This window comes from Pungitius pungitius, chromosome 5 (genome assembly GCF_949316345.1).
Source record: "Pungitius pungitius chromosome 5, fPunPun2.1, whole genome shotgun sequence".
Taxonomy (NCBI): domain Eukaryota; kingdom Metazoa; phylum Chordata; class Actinopteri; order Perciformes; family Gasterosteidae; genus Pungitius; species Pungitius pungitius.
In genome coordinates, this window is record NC_084904.1 from 3206915 (window position 1) to 3228162 (window position 21248).

Genomic DNA, 21248 nt, shown 5'->3' on the forward strand with positions numbered 1-21248 from the left:
AAGTTTCACTAGAACACACAACAATCGGTTACAGTTACAAGGTAGTAAATAAATTAAAGATGCCTACAAAAAAGAAAAAAAAACAAGACAGAGTGGAGAGGATGAAACCAAAGATGTAGATGACGATGACTCAGAGGATCAGGAACCAAAGTCCCAGGAAGAAAAGTAAGCAAGAGAGTGATTCCGAGGACGCTGTAGGATTAAAGAAGAAGAAGAAGTAGTAGTTTCACATCAGGGCCGGATGTGAGGACCACCAGCAAAAAGGACAGAGATAAAGGTCGAGAAGAAAAATAAAGCCAAAGAGGGGAGTTGAGCAGTGACTCTCAGAATTTGGATAATGAAGATAACGACAATGACTCCAAGAGTAAAAACAGAGGAGATACACTACCTGATGTGATTCAAACTGCTAAGGATCAAGGAAGACCTCGGTCACAGATAAGATGGGGGCGAAGGATAAAAAAGCCAAGAAGAACTCTGATAAAGAGGAAGAACATGCAGCTGGGGAGGAAGAGAAAGGGAAAAAGAAAAAGAAAGTAAAGAAGAAAGGGTCTACTAAGGGAGATAGTGAAGAAGACACCAAGAAGACAAAAGGAAAGAAGAAGAAGATTGAGAATTACGCTGAGATCTATGAGCGTGAGCTTCGTAGCTACGAGGCAGAAAAAATGGAAAACTACGAGGATGAGTATCATAAAAAGAAAGGTAATTGGAAAGTGTTCATCTTAAACTTTGAAATGTGCAAAAAGTTAATTGAGGAATTAAAATACTTAATAGTAAAATAGTAGTTAAATCGTTAAATTGCGGCTGTGTGATGGTGAGATGGTGAAGCTGTGATGGGTCCATGCTGTGGTTTGATGTTCATTACGCTGAGTCAAAGTGTTTTCTTCAACCTACAGCTACACAACGCTTGCCACTTATCTTTAAGTGATGGTTTCACGCTCCTCTTACTCTCACCCTTTAAATGTAAAGACTGTAATGTAAGGCTGTATATTTATCTGATTTCTTTATACACAAACACACACATAAACACACTGGAAACATGCACTCCATTTATTAACCATTTATATGTCCCCCTTTCCCCAATTTTTTCACGTCAGTGGCATCATGGCAATTCAATCTATATCTGTTATACGGTAATATTTATGTATTTTAATGTTTCACCCTTTATTTCTAATGGGAACAATTCAAATTGACTTAAAATCTGCCATTTCAAGGTACTGTACATTATCATCAATACCTGTTATTTAACGTTGTACGGGTTTATTCAGAGACTTGTTGTGTTTGCTGTTAAAGTAAAGTTTGTTCAGATTAATGGAGCTTTTCTCATCAACTATCCATTAATCTCCCACATTTGCATCGTATCAGTGTATGAGGTGGTGACCATCACTGGCGATGAGCGAGGAGCAGGCACCGATGCCAACGTGTTTGTCACTCTGTTCGGAGACTACGGCATCACTCCCAAAGTCCACCTGGCAAGCAAGTGAGTCCTCTTCAAAGATGATTCTGTAGAGTGAAAGTAAGGTCATTTAACCAACTGTTTCATTTCTGCTCATCACAATGCTCTAGCCAGAGGCCTGTGATCCCCAGTTAGTTTTCATGCTTGAACTAAACACTGTCCCCCCCCCCCCCCCCCCCCAACCCCTTTCTGCCCACCCACCACCCGGCCCCCTCCTCCAACAGCACAGAAAAGAAGTATGTATTTATGAATACAGTGATGTGAAATCTACAATGACTTTGCACGACATGGTTTGCTGCCTGGTTTTCCCAAATGTTTTTGTGACTATCTTGTGATTTCAGGAGCCGCACGGCCTTCGAAAGAGGCAAAACCGATGTTTTCAGAATTAGAACTCACAATGTTGGACCTTTGGAAAAGATAAGGTACGTCAGACTGAAGATTCATGATCAAGTCGGTCATTCAGGATGGCACCAATCACCTTCGGTTTGACTGAGACCAAACACTGCTGGCCTTGGATCAGATCAAGACGTATTTGATTCTTTCCCTGAATTTGAGTTTTAAAGAAGGTCTTATTTATTCTGCTGCTTTAGGATTGAGCATGACAACACAGGCCTGAGCTCCAACTGGTTCCTGGACAGGGTGGTGGTGACGGATGTGATCAGGCCTCACCTGAGGTTTTACTTTGCTTGTAACAACTGGCTCAGTAAAGTGGAGGGAGACTGCCTTCATGTGAGAGACCTGCTGGGTAGTATGGACCCCATGGTCATCCCCAAATGTATGTATACGCAGATGTGTGCACAGCTATATGTGTAACCTTTTCAAAACTGATTATTACATAATCAATTCACTGTATTTGGTGCTTAGTTATCTGCAGAATTCTGTAACCCTCCAGTGATTAATTAAGTGAATCAGTCTGAAAACAAAAAACAACTTGCAATACTTTCATGATAATTCACACAGGGGTTGCTGGTGGTTGACACACTTTGTTTTTGCAGATAACAAGTATATAGTGAGTGTTTTCACTGCGGATGTAAAAGGCAGTGGAACAGATGCAGACGTCTTCATTAATATCTTTGGGGAGTTTGGAAACACAGGTAAAATACAGATGAACAGGTAACACGTTGTAATGAACTGTCTTAAGAAGGGAATTCCAGCTCAAATGCAGTTCATCCATCTCGTAGACTTCACAAACGGTTTTTGTTGTTTAAGGGGAACGGCGACTTAACAATGACAAAAACAACTTTGAGAAGGGCACCGAAGATAAGTTCACCATCGAGGCTCCAAACTTGGGTAAAGTGAGAAAGATCTCCATTGGCCATAATAACAAAGGCTCTTCTGCAGGCTGGTTTGTGGATAAGGTGAGAAACAGTTGGATATTGTTTGCATTCATTTCAAATGAATTGACCAATTTGAATACAAAGTGAGTCCAGAATAATTCCACTATTTGCATCATGTGTTATTAAGGGATTTATAAACATCTAAAAACAAAAACTTTACCTCATTCTGCTCAGCTCTGGCACAGGTACTTAAGATGTGGTCTTCATGGTCCCTCCAACACACACCATGTGCTCAAATGACTCAAGAGTTTGGTCAAACAGACGCACACACACACACACACACAAACACAAGACATGCATGTCGTCATTCTAGCCTCTGTGTAAATGGAGACCATGACCCATTAAAGGATTGCATTACGGTCCTCCGACAGATGAGTCGGTAGAATTGTTGGTGAGTGCAGAGCAGAATGACACCACAGATCAGCGGAAGTTAATCACAGGTTCTGCTGTTGAGCGAATGTTGTCTTTTAGGAAAATAGTCGTTGTTCCTGCTATAATATGCTTGAGCCTATTGCATGATAGTAAATGATTGAGGTTTCAACTCCTACCAGCAAGGGATGACAGGATACTAAATCAAAACAAAGAAATGAATTAGCTGCCATCACAAGTTATACATTTCCTTTCGGGAGACAAAATCGGAATCAAATTATATCTTTAATAAAGAACAAACTATAATTATAAAACTAAAATGATATAATCTGCCATTAGGTTTTATCCTTCAAACTGGCTTATTACCGGTTACCTGATTTAAACCAAGCAAAATGTTCCCTCTAAAAGAAGATGTCCTTGTTTTGCAGTAACAATTCATTGTCTACATCGGACCTCAAATGCTGCTTGTGTTCACAATGTGATTTACTTTCAAAACAGGCAGTTGTGGATGATTTGGGAAACAAACTAGTGTATGAATTCCCAATCAGCCGTTGGTTTGCCTTCGATGAGGACGATGGGAAGATCCAGAGAGACATTTTGGTGGGTGCGACCCAACCCACAGGTGAGAAATGTGTTCCTGAGCCTGGAATAATAGTCTCACATACACATGTCTCATGTCAGTTAATTCAATCATGGCAATGATGAACATTGTCTTAAAACTTGTCCAAATGATTTGCCTCATTGTGGAGCAATGGTCCGCTTGCCTTGTCTGATAAACAATGTAAGACAAACACATTGCTATTGCCAAGCCATAGATCATATGCTGTTTCTCTTTTACTCGGCCCAAACATAAGGAAGTGTTTTCTGTGTGATTATCAATTCTTATTTCAAACCATCATCGCTTTTGGCCAATTGATCTTGGTCCCGCTCGGCCTCGTAGGGAGACTAGGTGAAATGAACCATGGTCACCCGCTGGCCGATCCTCTGATAGCAGATAACATGAAACTCTACCCACCAGGTATTGTGTACAACGTCCGCATTGTTACGGGAAACCTCCGAGGTGCCGGCACCAATTCCAAAATCCACATCGTGATGCACGGCTCGAAAGCCTTGAAGAACAGTGGCCAGGTGATGAGAAGATAATGTGGACAGCTTGTACCTCATTTAAAAAAGCAATGGCTGTAGCGGTTCATTGTCATGCTAGTGGTAATCAAGTTTGTGTTTTTGGTAGGGTTCAATGGCCTTTTTGGTGCTTAATGATCTTCGCATTTTCTGACTGCATTACCCCTAAACTAACTAATTCACACCACTGAGTATGAATAGTGATGCAATCTCAGTCTTGTAGTGAATGATTTTTTTTCCCAGGTGTTTTTAGAGGGGGGGCAGTTTGAGCGTGGCCTGACAGACATCTTCAACGTTGAGATCGCTGCGCTCCTCAGTCCCCTCAGCAGAGTCACCATTGGACACGACAATGATGGCGTCAGTGCTGGGTGGTACTGCGAGAAGGTAAATCGGGAAATGCACACACACACACACACACACACACACATTGCAAACACTACAAAGTAGCAATTTACTGTGTTCAGCTGGATCCTTGGTTTTCTCCGTAGGTGGTGGTTTTCTGTCCGTTCACAGGCATCGAGCAGACCTTCCCGTGCAGTAAATGGCTGGATGAGAAGGAAGGAGATGGGCTGATAGAGAGAGAGCTTTATGAGATGGTCTCACTCAGACATAAGAGACAGAAGAGTAAGTTAGATGTAAATAAGTATGCCCGGTTTGCAGCTGCAGGAATCATTTGATCTTTTATTTATAAAAAGCACTGACCAAACATGTTCAAAACTGCATTCAAAGCTCCATTATAGGTATCAGACAAGTCAGCGGGCAGTCTTCCTTCATTGTTATTTCTTTACTATTGAAATGTCTTATAAAGAAAGGTAAATGATTCTGTGCATTTCTTAAGTAGTATACTTGTTTTCTTCAGAACAATATATAGCAGACATCAAAATGATCAATTTACGCAGCTTTGCATCAGCTTAATTATTTTCGGTCTGCACAATTTTCTTTCCAAAAGACTCAAAGTTACCACTGGCCTCAAAATGTATGGAAGTGATTTGGCTTGACTCTCCTTAGAGTACCCCTGGTCTTTGTGGATCTGGACATCGGACATTCCCAGTGCCGGCTCCGATGCGGATATCTCTCTCCAGGTGTACGGAGAAAAGGGCAAGAGCGATGAGCTCCGCCTGGACAACAAAACGGACAACTTTGAACAGGGACAAGTAGACAGGTTCATGGTGAGTTCATACCACGCAATTTTATCAGCATTTAGATAAGAATGCATTACAGGCAACTTTTCACCCTGATCTTACAGATTGAACTGCCTGATTTGGGAAAATTGACCAAACTCCGCCTTTGGCATGAGAAGAGAAATCCTTTTGCAGGATGGCATCTCAATAAGGTGAAAGAACTTTGATAGTAATCTGCTGGCAGTAATGAATTCACGTGCACTCTAGCTGATATTGGTATGCTTCTCTATTTATAATATAAGGCCTAAATAATAATCCATACACATTCCCTTACGCGTATTGAAGCGTTGCATTTTTTCAAATAGGCAACTTTGATGAAGACATTAACAAAGGAGAAGTATTCGTTTCCTTGTGGCCGCTGGCTGGACACTAACGAAGACGATAACGAGGTTGTGAGGGAGCTTGCCGCCATGGGAGACAGCGTCCCGGAGCCGCTGCCTGGTACGTCCATGCACCTGCACTCACCTGCACTCACCTGCACTCACCTGCACTCACCTGCACTCACCAGCTTTGCAAAACAGAATAGGTTCAAACCTGATGGAGTCATGTTATCCTTCTGCAGTGATCAAATACAGAGTGACGGTTTGCACAGGGACGGTCGGCGGCAGCGGCACCGATGCTTCTGTTTTTCTAAATCTGATTGGAGATCAGGGGGACACCGGAGATCGACACTTGGTCAACTGCAAAAACAACATCAATAAGTTTGAGAAAGGAAACGTGGGTACACACGAAATTTCACAGTCTACATCTCCTTCTTCATATGCTTTCCATGACAATCGGGTTTTTTATCCTGCTTTACTGAATGATTAAATAGGTTTTGAATGGAATACGTTTTCTCTAAACATTTTTGGTCCTTGCAGTTGGACGAGTTCATCGTGGAGGCAGTAGCCATCGGGCAGATTCGCAGGGTGAGGATTGGGCATGATGACAGAGGCGACGGCTGCGGGTGGTTTCTTGATAAAGTGATTGCGAGAGAGGAGGGACAGACGGACGCAAAGGAGTTCCCTTGCAACAGGTAGTCTTGGTAATACAGTTGAATACAGTCAGAATGTGCCCAGCACAACATGTGTGTCATCAATGAGAGTGTGCTCACTGCAGGTGGCTGGACCGCAAAGAGGATGACGGACAGATTGTTCGAGAGTTAGTGCCATTCTCAGATGGGCAGCGTCTTTACAGTGAGTTAGGGGAATCTTGAATTTCACTTCACTTTAACTCAAGCTTTCCCCATGACGCTCCTGTTTGTGTCGCCGCGCGGATCAGACGTTAATTACCACATCGCGGTGAAGACAGGGAGCATCCCCGGCAGCAGCTCAAACTCCAACGTGTTTGTCAAGCTCTATGGAGAGAAAGGCGACACCAGTACGATGATGCTTTTGGTCTCCGCCAACAACCTGGGGAACTACTTTGAGATGGGCCGCATCGACATCTTCACAGTGGAGACGTTTGATATTGGACAGGTGACTAAACTTTATTGAAGGCACACATTATCGTGGGGTGGCTCACTTTGGAGTCTTCTTTTGTGGATTTGGATTAGTAATATCGTTATCGTTTATTAGACCAGGTCCAACCATGACGCTACTTTTGTTAACTCACAAGATTAAGAAGTGTTGAAAAAGAATTAACGCTTTTGTACCATTTTACAATCTAGTCTTTTTTTCTGACTCCTCATGCAAATGCATGAAATCCTTTGTCTATCAAATTTATTCTAGATCAACCGGATTATGATCGGGCACACCAACGAAGGCCTGCATCCCGGCTGGTTCTTGGACAGCGTTCAAGTCATGGTTCCAGTCAATGGAAATCAATACATGTTCCCCAGCCACCGCTGGCTGTCTAAGGATGAAGCTGATGGAAAGACGGAGGTGGAGATCTATCCGAGCGAGATCCTTGACATAGAACAGCGTAGGCAACGATCTTCTACCATAAGAAAGAACCACTTGAACACACACACGTTTTTAGACTTTTATACAAATACAAAACTGTTTTTTTAAATGCTCTGCCTCATTTGCATTTTCTTAAGGATTTTTGCCAACATTTGTGAATTTTTTCCTAGGTTGGTGTACACATTTTCTCTCATTACATCCTCCCTTGACTATTTTTAATACGTTCTTTCCAGTGATTAATTATGAGGTAACAGTAGTGACAGGAGATGTGACTTTTGCTGGTACCAACGCCAGAGTGTTCATCCAGATCTACGGAGACAAAGGGAAGACAGAAGTCATCATCCTCGAAAGCAGATCCAACAACTACGAACGAAACACCATAGAAATATTCAAGGTATCTGAACGTACATATTATTCACGAACGTGGCGGCAAAATACGCTGTCAGGATGTTACATTTGAGCTAAAACATTGCAACTGTTCCTCAGATAGAGGCCAAAGATGTGGGGAAGATCTTCAAAATCCGCACCGGTCACGATGGCTCAGGGATCGGATCAGGCTGGTTCCTGGAGACAGTGGACGTCAAACGTCTCATTTTGGCCTTGGTGCCCAAAGAGAAGAAAAAGGAGGACAAGAAAAAAAAAAAGAAAAAAAAGGAAGATGTGGAGGAGGAGAGAGGAGAGGAGATGAAGGAAGTGGTGCTGACTTACCATTTCTCCTGTTCACGCTGGCTGGCTGGGGGAGAGGAGGACGGCGAGCTGGTGGTGGAGCTGCTGCCCGACGATGCAAATGAGCTGGAAGGTATCCAACGTAACACCCCTGTAAACAGCACAGTGGGAAATGCATTAGAACTACCTTGGTTTTCTTTCTTTCATTTCACAGTAATACCAAACTACTGACTCCAGAATTGTTCAAATATAATTCACCCACAGCTTGGTGCAGCAGGTGCTAATACACAGAAACGTTCAGGGTGATGAAAAACAAATAGAACTTAAGTTTCATTATTTTACATAGGTTTGTGTCTGTGTTGATGTTGCTAGAGATGCATTATTTGATTTCCTGGCCCACATATGCAACATATGCAAGAAGTGTGAGTAATCGCTCCCTTGTATTGTCTCCCAGTCAACACCTATGAAGTGTGCATCTTCACTGGTGACATGCTCGGTGCTGGGACCGATGCCCACGTCTTCATTAATATATACGGGGAGCATGGCGACACCGGAGAGCGCTATCTGAAGAACTCGGACAACCTCAACAAATTTGAGCGGCGACAAGTATGTTTGTTTTTTTAACAATCATCTAAAGAATAAAGTGAGGAATGCAATAATGACATATATATGATTAAAATTATTGCAAATGTCAATGCCCAAATATGTTGAAAAAATGTTCAAAAGGGATTGTTTATGTTTAAGGCTGGTTCATTCTTAGTCTGGCCCCTCGAACACCATGTTCGAACATAAGGATGTTCATAAGTGTACGTGGTACCAGAGCAGCCTAGGTCAAAGGTCAAAGATCGTTTTTTTAATCGTATCGTCTGATCTGAGGCCGCATGTCCTGGACACTCTGGTAAAGAGAGGGGCAGAGCTGTCAACTGATCACTATCTGGTAGTGAGCTGGGTCAGAGGACAGACCCGGTAAACCCAAGTGTGTAGTGCGGGTTAACTGGGAACATCTGGAGGAGGCTCCAATCCAAAAGATTTTCAACTCACCACTTCGGCGGAGCTTCGCTCACATTCAAATTTGAACCAGAGTGGTGCATGTTCAAAACTTCCATTGCTGAAGCTGCAGCAGTGAGTTGTGGCCTCAAGGTCTTTGGTGCATCAAGGGGCGGTAACCCTTGAACCCCGTTGTGGACACCGGTGGTCAGCGAAGCCGTCCGACTGAAGAAGGAGGCCTTCCGGGTTATGATATCCGGTGGGTCTCCGGAGGCAGCTGCAGTGTACCGACAGGCTCGAAGGGCAGCATCCTCTGCCGTGAAGGAGGCAAAGCAGCGAGTGTGGGAGGAGTTCGGGGGTAACTATGGAGAAGTGCTTCTGGAAGACCATCCGGCACCTCAGAAGGGGAACCATCCAAGCTGTGTACAGTAAGGATGGGACCCTGTTGACTGCAACTGAGGAGGTTATCGGGCATTGGAAGGAACACTTTGAGGAACTCCTGAATCCAACTACTACGCCCTCTTTGGTAGAGGCGGAGGTGGAGGCGGAGGAGGGATTTTCGTCAATTTGCCTGGTGGAGGTCACTGAGGTAGTCAAACAACTCCGCAGTGGCAAAGCCCTGGGGATTGATGAGATTCGTCGAAAGGGGTTTCCTCAGGAGAGTGGCTGGGGTCTCCCTTACAGATAGGGTGAGGAGCTCAGCCAATCACGAGGAGCGAGGAGTAGAGCCGCTGCTCCTTTGCGTTGAAAGGAGCCGGTTGAGGTGGTTTGGGCATCTGGTCAAGGATGCCCCCTGGACGCCTCCCTTGGGAGGTGTTCCAGGCACGTCCAGCGGTTAAAGATGGATGGGTGGATGGATGGGCTGGCTCATATTTTTATCAACCAGCATAATTTTATTCATTCAGATTTGTGAATCAGCAGCATAAGAATTCTTCAGGCTGATGAGGGACTAAATATTTTTTGGGGCCTAGATGTTAACCAGCAGCTATTCAAAATCTCAAGCCCTTCTACGCACCATGAGCCCTCGCACCAAGGTGTGGGTGGGATTGAAGTTCTCCTGCAGGCCAGCCAGCCGTGACTGAGAGGACTGAGGGGGGCTGTGAGGGGTCCTCTGTATCACCAGACCTGTCCTACTTTTACTCATGACTTAATACAAACCTCTGAATTATTAATCTCTTCATTAGCCCTGGCTCTGTGGGAACACAAAGCTCACACCCAGAGATCAAAAGCAACAATAGCCCTTTGTCATTCAGTGGAGGCAATGTTGGTTTGCAAAAAAAGCCAGATATTGTACTTAGTTTATTATGATGCCTATAATGTTTTCTTTCCTTTTGAGACTGCGGTAGAGGCTTTAATTCATAGATATAGTAAGTGGCAGTGCACCCTATTCAGAGGTGTTTCTAACATTCTCCCCCTTAGAAATGATAATAAATATAAGGACATTCCAGGTCGATTAGGAATACATCTGTTTTAATTATTATATTCTGCCACGCTTGTGTGTATACAATACCCTTCTCAATATATTTTAAACTTCAGTAAAAGTGACCCCAGACATAAACACAAAATACTTATACAATACCTTTTTTATCTGTAACATCCCAGTAGCCCCAGCATGCTGTGTTTTGCAGGAGGATGTTTTTATCGTGACAGCTGTTGACCTGGGTTCATTGAAGAAGCTACGAATCCGCCATGACGGCGCAAGTTCCTATTCCTCTTGGTACCTGGACCGTGTTGAGATAGTGGACACAAAGGATGACACAACGTAAGTGAATCCAACATGCAGTTTGTGTGGGTTTTGTTCAGTTATCAAGAGGAAATATCACACCCACTACTGTTGGAGTATATACTCAGGTCATTATTTGAAAAGACAATGATGTAATCATTTGTTGTTAGTGCTGATCTGCTGTATTTCTTCCGCAGGTACTATTTTCCATGCACCCGCTGGCTGGCAGTGGATGAGGACGATGGACAGATAGCAAGAGAGCTGGTTGCTGTGGACGAGGCCTTCATGAGGAAGAATGAGGACGAGGAGGGGACCGGCCCAACTCTGGGGCTCGAGCAGAAATGTAAGATACTTTCAAAACGGGCTCACGTCATGAGGAAGAGGGGAAAGTTCAAAGGGAGGCCTGCTCTTTAATATAAGCGCTGGTGAAACATGCGTGGACAGGAGCAATGTGTGAAGATGAAAAGGATTAAAGTACTGACTTATTCAATTTGATCTCACAGCCATGTCTACAACATATACAATCAAAATAAAAACTGGAGAGAAGAAGTATGCTGGAACTGATTCCAACGTCTTTGCCATCCTATTTGGTGAAAATGACGACACAGGTAAAAAAAAACACACACACAACATTCTGGCACTCAGGTGGGGACCTTCAGCTGAATGTTATTGGCTCAATAAGGCATGTCCGCAATGAATTTAGAACGTTTTGATTGTCACCACCAGGGATCATCAACCTAAGGTCTTGTAAGTACTATAAGAATAAGTTCGAAAAGGGAATGATCAATGAGTTCACCGTAGAGGCGGTGGATTTGGGAGACCTGGAGAAGCTCCGCATTGGCCATGACAACTCAGGTGGGGAAAGAAAAGGCTCTACTGACTAAAATGAGGCAGCAAAGTATACGAAAGTGAATGACTTGGTACCGTTATTACAACCAGGGGGTTCATCTGGTTGGTTCCTTGACTGGGTCGAGATCGATGCCCCTTCTCAGGGTCAGAGACTGCGCTTCCCGTGTGGCCGCTGGCTGGATAAAGGAGAAGATGATGGGGCGATCGTGAGGGATCTTTACCCCGCCGAGTTACAGACTGAACTCTACACGCCATGTGAGTACACAGAAGTACTCAAATCCATTAGTAAAAGTAGTAATGTGCTGATTGAAAAAAACCATACTCGTGAAAGTGCTTTATGAAAAGTTTTACTCAATTGACAGCGTGGAAGCATGCGCAGTAAACGTGTTTAAAGCACTCTATCTGAAGAGGGAGCTCTTTCACTCTGCCTTTAACAAGTGTCATTTTGTCACTGTGGAGGCCTGCAACAGTACTCCGCTTCTTGATTCACATGTGGAACAGTCCAAATCACAAAACCGCAGTAGTAGATAATGTATTATTTTCACTCTTACCAAAAACAACATTGCAGATTTTATAATATGATGTCAAAGACTGTACCAAGGTTTCCCTCAACACACTCATTGCAATCTTTATGCTTGTTAACTCTTAACTCTCCACCAGATCATCTAATGAACTGTATTACATTATGAATTCACAGAATTTATCATTTGAATTAATGGTGGAATTAAATAAAGTACCAAAACTGAACTGAACGGTGAATTTTTACTTCTCTGACTTTAAGCAGGTGAATTGTTGAATTGTAAACATCCACCTTACTCGTGTAACAGAGCTGTCGTCTTCCCTTCAGTTGTCCCTTACGAGATAAAGATACACACCAGCGATGTGTTTGCAGCGGGAACAGACGCGGATGTGTTCATAGTGTTGTACGGACGTAAGGGAGTGTGCACACAGCAGAAGTACCTGTGCGTCAACGAGAGAGAGAGACGTCTGTACTTTGAGAGGGGGGCCGAGGACATGTTTATCGTGGAGGTGAGTGGTGCGTGGATTGGGACTCTAAATCCTTTGAGGTGGCGACTCCAGCTCCAAACACGGTGTTGCCTCTTGCCCAGCTGGAGGACGTCGGCGAGGTAATCGAAAAAATCAGGATAGGACACGACAACAAGGGCACCAACCCCGGGTGGCACCTCGACAGGGTGGAGATCAGACGTCAGCTCAGGAAAGGAAAGGTACTAAAAACTCTGTGGCCTCATGAAAATATTACCAATTAAACGACAACTTCTCTTTGACACATATCTCTCTGAGTCGGATATTCTTTCCTTGAGTGTTGGGTGGACAGGGATTCGTGTTGTTGTTCTAATTGTAGGGTTCAGAGACTACGATCTTCCCATGTGAGGCCTGGCTGGCCAAGTCTGAAGATGATGGGGAGACTGTGAGAGAGCTGGTCCCCTCGGACATCATCACAGAGAAGCTCCTCCGGGATGGGAAGCTGAAAAGGACCGAGGAGGAAGTGGAGGATGCTTTGGAAAGTAGGTTATCCCTGATTTATGTGGTGGAATGAAACATTTACTACAGTACTGTACTTAAGTGTGCATTTCAGCTGTAGGATATGATGCACTGCTAGATTAAACCTACCATTTAAACCACTTATATTTGAAACATTCCCTCTTGGATGCCCCAATGGTAGATAAAATAATGATGACATGATAAAGTGCCCTTAGAATGGAGAAAACAGGGCTGTTATTTTACATAAAGAGCATTGTTGAACTTATGATACAAGAAGTACACAAAAACATTCTTTTGGTTCAATAATATTAGATAACCAAAGCTTTTGTAGTAATGTTTTAAATGAAAATGTGAAAAATTACAATGAATTATTACCTGACTCTGCAGCTCAACCCTTCAGCTTCATAGGGCTTCACAGTGTGTTTCATAATTTCCGTTTTCCTTTCCTCGACAGCTCACATTTACAGCGTGTCCGTGCGGACGGGGGACATGTACGGAGCAGGAACTGATGCCAACGTTTTTCTCACCATCTACGGAGACCTGGGAGACACCGGAGAGCGCAAACTCGCCAAATCCCAGAACAACAAGAACAAGTTTGAGAGAGGAGAGGTCAGTGAGAAAAGCCACATCAATGTTGGTGTCAAGTTCCCCAAAATGTGGAATATTCTCTTTGCCTCTTAGGTGGACAAGTTCACTATTGAGGCTGTGGACCTGGGCCAAGTTTTTAAGATTCATATTCGTCATGACAACTCCATGATGGGAGCCGACTGGTACCTGGATCAGGTGGAGGTGCTGGATGTTGATACAGAAGAGGTTTACATGTTCCTGTGTGAGCGCTGGCTGTCAAAGAAGAAAGAGGACAAACGCATCACCAGGACATTCTTTGTCAAGGTTCGTAAAATTGGGGTTAGGGTTAGTGTGTTTGTCTTTGTATTGCTTCATTTTATCTGCTCTTGCAGGAAAATGAGTTATGCAAAAATAAATGAGTAGATCGTTTGCTGTGCGTCGATTCCAGGGGTACGAAGGTCAAAGAAACACGGATCCAAATACCAACAAAATGCTTCAAGCCAAACTGGGACTGGACAGAAATGCCAACAAGAAGAAAAAGAAAAAAAAGGTGTCAGCTTTGGAAGAAGGTCCAAGTAAGGCCACACAACTATTCTGTGTTTACCAATGCGGCTGTACCGAATGATCTTAATAACAAATTGGCTGAAAGTTGTACCACTCAGCAGAATACCACACCGACAAGGCTGGAGTGTGTGCACATCATTTATCAGTAAGTTTTAGAGGTGCTGGGAGGGGGATTTGGTTACCCTGAGACAGAGGCAGGGCTTCCTGTTTCCCCTAGTGTCCAGAGTGTCCAGTCCTTAGGCCAAGCCAACCAGTGGCTGGCAATAGCTTCATATTTACTGTGCAGACCAAAAGGTTGCATCATAAAAAAAATGTAAAACGTTCATTTAACATCTTCATCTAATCGTATTCCTCTCTTCTAACCAGTCATCCCGTATCATTTCACCTTGTCCACCGGGATGGAGCGTGACGCCAGCACCACGGCCAGGGTCTATGTCATTATCATCGGACCCAACGATGTTGAGACAGACCGGCTGTGGCTGGACCCGCCCGAGGGAAAGAAATCCTTCACCGCTGGCACCATGGAGCACTTTGTGTGTTATGGAACTGACGTAGGAGCGATCAAGAGGGTGGAGGTGAGAATCTATGTCGATCTCTGTTGCTAAAGCTGTCTTCTCACTGCTGCCTCCTCAAATGCACTGATTCAATTCAAATATATATATATATATATATATTTTTAAATGAAGCCATTATAGCTCACAAATAATTAATTCTAGCTGCGCCTTTTGGTGCCCACATGCAACAAAATCAAATGATATATAAACTCCCACTTCTGCCCTCCCCCTCTCCGTGTCTTCCTCAGCTCGGCCACAACGGTGTCACACCAGAAAGCTGCTGGTTGGTGGATGAGCTGTCGGTTGCCGTGCCAACCAAAGGTATCAAGTACATTTTTCCATGTAAGTGCTGGCTGGCTAAAGACAGGGGAGATGGTCTGACTGCCAGACTGTTCAATGTGCTGGACTCCAGCACGATCAACATTACCCGCAAAGTGAGTCACAGCACTTAAAATACGACACCTTGGCACGAGTCCAGTTAGAAGCTTCCTCAACAACACCATTTGTCTCGTCCCATTCCTGTATCCTCTATCACTGTATGTTTTAGGTCATTTATTCAGTGTCAGTGGTCACAGGTGACACTCAGTGTGCTGGGACAGATACCAGGATTTTCCTGACAGTGTTTGGAGCCAACGGGACGACCGAAGAAATGCTGCTGGCCAAAAATGAGGACAGGTCGGTCCTCCAATAACCTGCTGGTTGTATTGATCCCTTTTTCATTGAAGAAACTGTGACTTGTTTTGAAAAATACACTTATTCGCTCCCTTATTGTCACTTAATGCGGCTTCATTCAATATGTATATAACAGCAGTATTTCACAGGACATTGTGATGGAGTGTAGTGATTAAACATCAGAGAATCAGTTTAATCTATCTTTAATATTTCACAATCAAAGGTTGTGTACGTTGTGTGAATTATTTCCATTCAGGTTTGAAAGGGACCAAGAAGACACGTTCAGTTTGGAGGTGGATGACATTGCTCCCCTGAAGAAGATCAGAGTTCGGATTGATGGCTCTGGAAGTCGACCTGACTGGTTTCTTGACAGGGTAATGTAAATAGTAATGAACTACTTTCTATAGTAGCACCCATCCAAATATAGTAGATAATGAAGAAAGATAGGACGGTATTTTAACAGATCTCAAGGACTTTGTTAATACAGGTCACGTAAAGCTATTTGTGGCCATAAAGGAGCTTTGCAAAGTCCAAGAAATCACCTCAAGTGACTATGACTTCCTTTCGGTTTGGTCTGAAGACTACAAGTTTGAAAATGAAAGTGAATCTGTTAGTGTGGAGTTAAAAACATGTTAGCTTGAATCTCCAGGCTACTCGCATAGCACAGCCGAATGTCTATCTGACCCTATGGTGGAAATGCACCTATAAGTCGCTTTGGATAAATGTAATATAATGTAATGTATCTGCACTGTCAACTAGGAATTATGCTTGGTACAGCCATGCCTTGTTTAACAATATGTATACTTCAAATACAGATTAGTTAAATTACTCATTTAAATTTAAAGAAAATTCAAATTTTTAAAAAGTGCTATTGGATATATATATATATATCTTCTGAAATCATTCAGCCCTGGAGACTACAGTGATGTTCGAAGAGAAAACGTGTGACTTCCGCAGACTCAAGGAATGTTTAACATCAAATGTTTTTAGATGATAATGCAGAACGTGAACACAGAGGAGAAGTATCTCTTCACTTATGAGAACTGGCTGTCAAAGACAAAGGGGCTAAAGAGGACGTGGGTGTGTGAGCTGCCAGCTGTGGTGGACGACGAGGAAATGGTGGAGAAAACGACCTACATCATCCAAGTCCAGACTGGTGATGCTGGAGGTGGGTCTCCCTGGTCGCTTGTTTCATTTCCTAAACAAAAGGAAGGAGGAGTAAAGGAGCTTTATGGCCGTATCATTTTACATTTACAAAAGCACTCCTAATTAAGGCACTGTATTAATATTTAGCATCTTAACATGTAATGGTGAATTTTATTTGTGGTAGCTTAACGTATCTATTTCACTGTAGCACCCATGCAACATTATTAGGTATATATATAACTCTCAGTTGTAAATACCTGTGGTTTTAGGTGCGGGCACCGATGCCAACGTGTTTGTGATGGTGTTTGGGGAGTACGGAGACACCGGGACGCTGCCGCTGAAGCAGAGCACCAACAGGAACAAGTTTGAGCGTAAAATGAAAGATGTGTTCAGATTCCCGGACATGTTGAGTCTGGGAGAACTGTCAAAAATAAGAGTGTGGCATGATGACACAGGTGAGTGGAAACAGACAACGACTCAATATATACCTTTAACAGCTTGAACGGCAGCATAGTGGAAAGTGATTTTGGAGGTAATTTGTCTAATTTGTCTATTTGAAGTCATACCTGCTAGTGTGCGCTTTAACAGTAAAATAACATAGTTGGTGGCTTTTCGGCTGCGTCCTAAATGAGAAATTCAGCACCACCTTTAGACGTAAGTGGTATCCATCTTTTCATCTTTTATCGGCAACAAACAAAAACAAATAAATTGTAAATCGATCAAACATTTTAAAAAAAAGTGCCAGAACCAGTGCTTTTAAAAAGCATGTGTGCATTGAATGTATGATCTCGAATGGACTTTGTTGCTCTTTGATGTAAACAGGCCCTTCGCCTGGTTGGCGCCTGGATTACGTTGACGTAAAAGATGAAGCCATGGACCAGACCTTCAGGTTCCCCTGCGACCGCTGGTTGGCTAATAATGAGGACGACAAGCAGATAATGAGGGAGCTGGCCTGCGCCAACAACGACGCCATCGACTTCAGTGACAAGACCAGTGAGTAAAAATACAAGTCTGTGGGCGCGGTGACAAGAACGTCGGAGGTGAGCGGTCAGAGGAGCTTAGTGTGACCACGACGTCTGTCTCCCCCGCGTCGCCACAGAATACGAGATTGCCACGACAACGGCGAACACAGACGACGCCTCCACCACAGAAAACGCCTGGATTGTGTTGGAAGGGAGGAAAGCTCGCTCCAAGGAGTTTGTTTTGGAGAATAAGAAAAAGAAGTTCTCACGGTAGGTCTTCAAATGGAGTCCCCCCCCCGTCAGGTGGGGACACACGGCTTGTCCTTCTGCCCTCTTTGATCTCTCGGTTCTGCAAGCCTCCGCTCAGAAATGAGGCCTCGCGTGGATTCGCCATAACCTCCGCGTGGCCCTTTCGCAGCGGCGCCACCGACGCGTTTGAGTTCTCGTCAAAGAACGTGGGCGAGATCGCCGGGATCTGCGTGGGCCACATCACCAGAGACGGAAAGAAGGTGAAGCATGAAGCCTTCTGGCACGTCGTGGAGGTGGTGGTGACAGAGCGGGAGCTGGGAAACAAGTAAGAGGAACATGACACGTGCTGCTGCTCTGTGTGATGCATTACTGTCACGGTGAGGGACTTGAAAGCGCGCCCTTCTGTTCAGGTATTTCTTCCACTGTGACGCACAAGTCCCCCTGGCAGCCAAAAAGGACAAATTCCAGACATTTGAGTGCTTCAAGTGCGTCGAGAGCTTTGCGAGCAAAGTCCGCAAACTGGTCCCCGTCAAGTACGAAATCATCGTCATCACCGGCGACGTGAAAGACGGCGGCACGGATTCCAACGTCTTCATCACCGTCTACGGCGCCAACGGGGACTCGGGCAAGCGGCACCTGCGCGAGAGCTTCCGCAACCTTTTCGAGCGAGGGCGAACCGATCGCTTCGTCCTGGAAATGCTGGACCTCGGGGAGCTGCTGAGGGTCCGAGTGGAGCACGACGGCAGCAGCCTCCACTGCGGCTGGTTTCTGGAGTGCGTGGAGGTGACAAACACAGCCAACTCGGTGACAACCATCTTCCAGTGCGGAAAGTGGCTGGACAGACGCAAGGCCGACGGGCAGATTGAGCGGGTTCTCTACCCCAAATATTAGGATTAGGATTAGGATGGACCTGAACTTGGTTGTATGTCAACGTTTAAAGGAAGCACCTTGTCGTTGTGCCAACTCTTCTAACTTTAGAAAATTGGTCTTAAGGACTGATTTAATAATAAAATGTTAACGATGTCTAACATGTAATGGCTTTGGAACAGGTGAAGCAAAACAGAGATGTTAAAGTCAAATTCAAACCACAGATAATTGTATATATTTAAAGCAGTGCAATAGTTAAATTGGCAACACATTCTTAATATGGATCCTTTAGTTTGAGAGAACCAGGACAAAACTGTTCCTAAATGATCTTGAGCGTGTAATCGGGTGTTCTTTACTGTAATAAAAGCAGACATGAGCACTGATAGATTTATCTGATATGTTAAAATTGTTTTCTATATTGTCCAAAAGCACCCAATAACTCAATAAAGTTGTCAGCATTTTAGGCAGTTTATTTGAAAAACACATACAAAAAGATCATATACAAGACAATAAATAAAAAAGAGACAGAACAGTTTGGGTTAAGCTATGCAACTTTTTGCATCATCATTAGTAATAAATACAGTACAAAATCCACCCAGAGTGAATCTAAAGATTTTCCACAATATTCACTGATCATGTTATTCTTCATTATGATTTAGCTATTGCTCTCATATTATTGATACATACTTCTACTTTTCTATAAAATACTCAAGATCATAAAACATTGCGCGGTAACAGCAAAACAGCAGTGTGTTGTACAAAGATGGCCACTTCCCTTTTTCACTGGCAGGTTAATAATCAACATTTTTTTCAGCAGCAAAGAAACATCTGAAATATTCAAGAAGGTACAGCATCATAATAAACACATCTACAGAGCTACTCCCACATACACATAGGAAAACCTGAGAAGGACATGCATTAAAAAGCTTGTGCTTTAAGTTCTACTGTTCATTCCGGTTCATCAGCTTGAGTTAATACTATGGCTACTGTCCAGTTCACTCTGGAGTAATGGGGTACACTGTGGAGGACATGGGGTAAGGCCAGTGAGAGCACGAAATGAAAGAATAAGACCAGCCAGCTTTGTTCCAAACCAATACGTTATAATCATTTTTGCGAGTTAGTAGAGTATTATTAAGAAATGCACACCGAAAACGTAAGTAGCTTATTATACCCAGGTGTAGAAGACGCTATCTATATTGTATAACCACAGTACACCAGAAGTTTGCTCAATAAGACCAATGGCTCAAGTTAGCATGTTAAATACTTCCCAAAATCCCACACAAAGCAACTGCCAGCAATACATTAGGACAAATAATAGAGCTCATTCAAATAATAAAGCTCAGAATTGAGATCTAGATATGATGGAATATCATGAACATTGACAAAAATACAACCCAAAAAGGAAATAAAACATGTCTGATTATGGGAAACGAAGCAGTATCATATAACAAAAGCAAGCTAATTGTGGAGCCATGCTAAGACAAAGAAGGTCTGCACGCGGCCGATGATTTCAGAGTAAAATCAAGAGGTGACATGAATGGAATGTAATCCAGATCAGCAGCACCATGCTGGATAGAAAATGTGTCGGGAAAACACTCCCAAGTCAATTTTTTAACAGATTTTTTTTTAATCCTTTGAAAAAAAAAGAAAAAAAAAGAAAAAAAACACAGGCGGCATGCAAAAGCATCCCTACCGACCAATGCATAATGAGGTATTCTTTTTTTAATATTTTGTGTTATTTTAAATAAATATATTGATTAAATTGCGAAAGTTATGAGATAGAGACATTAAATATTCCACCACAATAGCTAGCTAGCTACAGTTAGTAATAAATAATGATTGTTAAATACTTAAGGCATCTTTAATCACAGCATTCTATGTGAACTAGCAAAACCTCCATTTTCATCCATCTGTAGTTTTTTGGATGGAGGTTTCATACGAAACGAAAAAACAAAACGCAAACAGTCAAGTTACCCTCCAATAGTACACAAGGAAGCGTGGAAATTCTTTGAACTGAATAGAAACACAAAATCTAGGACATGAACCCACACCACCAAACCAAAAAATCAGGCAACTCCATATTATAGTGCATTTACAAAACACAAGCTACATTAGAACAACAATAAATATGTTTTTTGCAGCATTGCAGCTTTTTCTTCACTATGGTTAAAATGGACACGGACTCGACGTATTAGTACCATGTCCAAATTGGCATGTGAGCAAAAAAAGAGAAACAAGAAGAAAAAGAACAATGGTAGAAAAAGACAATTGAAAAAAAAATAATTAATTTTAAGAATGATTGTTTGGTATTTTTCAAATGGATGGCTTTTTCTCCCGTACACCCTCCTTCAAGTGAACTATGCCGACATGGTTCATGCATGATACGGAGAAACCGGCTTCTATCACTGAACGTGTCACAGTTCTCGAAATACCATTCACGACAACCATGTAGGGGGGGGGGGGGGGGGGGGGGGCAATCATACACATTCCGGCACATATCACAGGCAAACCAGTTTGTCTTTTCCCTGTAACACTAGACACAGTCTTTTAATCATAACAGTGGAAGCAACTAATATTTAAATGAAATAGAGCCA

At 43.2% G+C, this 21248-nt stretch overlaps 1 protein-coding gene across 1 annotated transcript; it reads left to right on the plus strand.

Annotated features, from left to right (window-relative positions):
- The first annotated feature begins 422 nt into the window (after window positions 1-422).
- loxhd1b (lipoxygenase homology PLAT domains 1b) lies at window positions 423-19039 on the plus strand. The gene is made up of 42 exons (XM_037482561.2): window positions 423-699; window positions 1363-1477; window positions 1795-1875; window positions 2044-2228; window positions 2449-2547; window positions 2663-2811; window positions 3658-3781; window positions 4178-4287; window positions 4525-4665; window positions 4770-4905; window positions 5290-5450; window positions 5528-5614; window positions 5768-5903; window positions 6025-6179; window positions 6323-6477; window positions 6561-6637; window positions 6723-6919; window positions 7172-7364; window positions 7579-7739; window positions 7832-8144; window positions 8466-8617; window positions 10627-10760; window positions 10919-11064; window positions 11225-11329; window positions 11448-11576; window positions 11661-11825; window positions 12418-12599; window positions 12680-12796; window positions 12934-13096; window positions 13528-13682; window positions 13755-13964; window positions 14089-14215; window positions 14571-14779; window positions 15007-15192; window positions 15306-15433; window positions 15687-15804; window positions 16421-16598; window positions 16846-17031; window positions 17399-17569; window positions 17676-17808; window positions 17957-18112; window positions 18198-19039. The coding sequence occupies exons 1-42, from the start codon at window positions 441-443 to the stop codon at window positions 18676-18678; spliced, it is 6765 nt and encodes a 2254-aa protein (XP_037338458.2). The 5' UTR covers window positions 423-440; the 3' UTR covers window positions 18679-19039.
- The last annotated feature ends 2209 nt before the right edge of the window (window positions 19040-21248 follow it).

Excerpts from the sequence above, each read along its gene's own strand:
- loxhd1b (XM_037482561.2), top strand. The coding sequence starts at position 441 with ATGGGGGCGAAGGATAAAAAAGCCAAGAAGAACTCTGATAAAGAGGAA. Across the intron at positions 11,330-11,447 it reads TGGTGAAAATGACGACACAG|GGATCATCAACCTAAGGTCT; the intron begins GTAAAAAAAAAC and ends TGTCACCACCAG. Across the intron at positions 13,683-13,754 it reads ACAAGTTTGAGAGAGGAGAG|GTGGACAAGTTCACTATTGA; the intron begins GTCAGTGAGAAA and ends TTTGCCTCTTAG.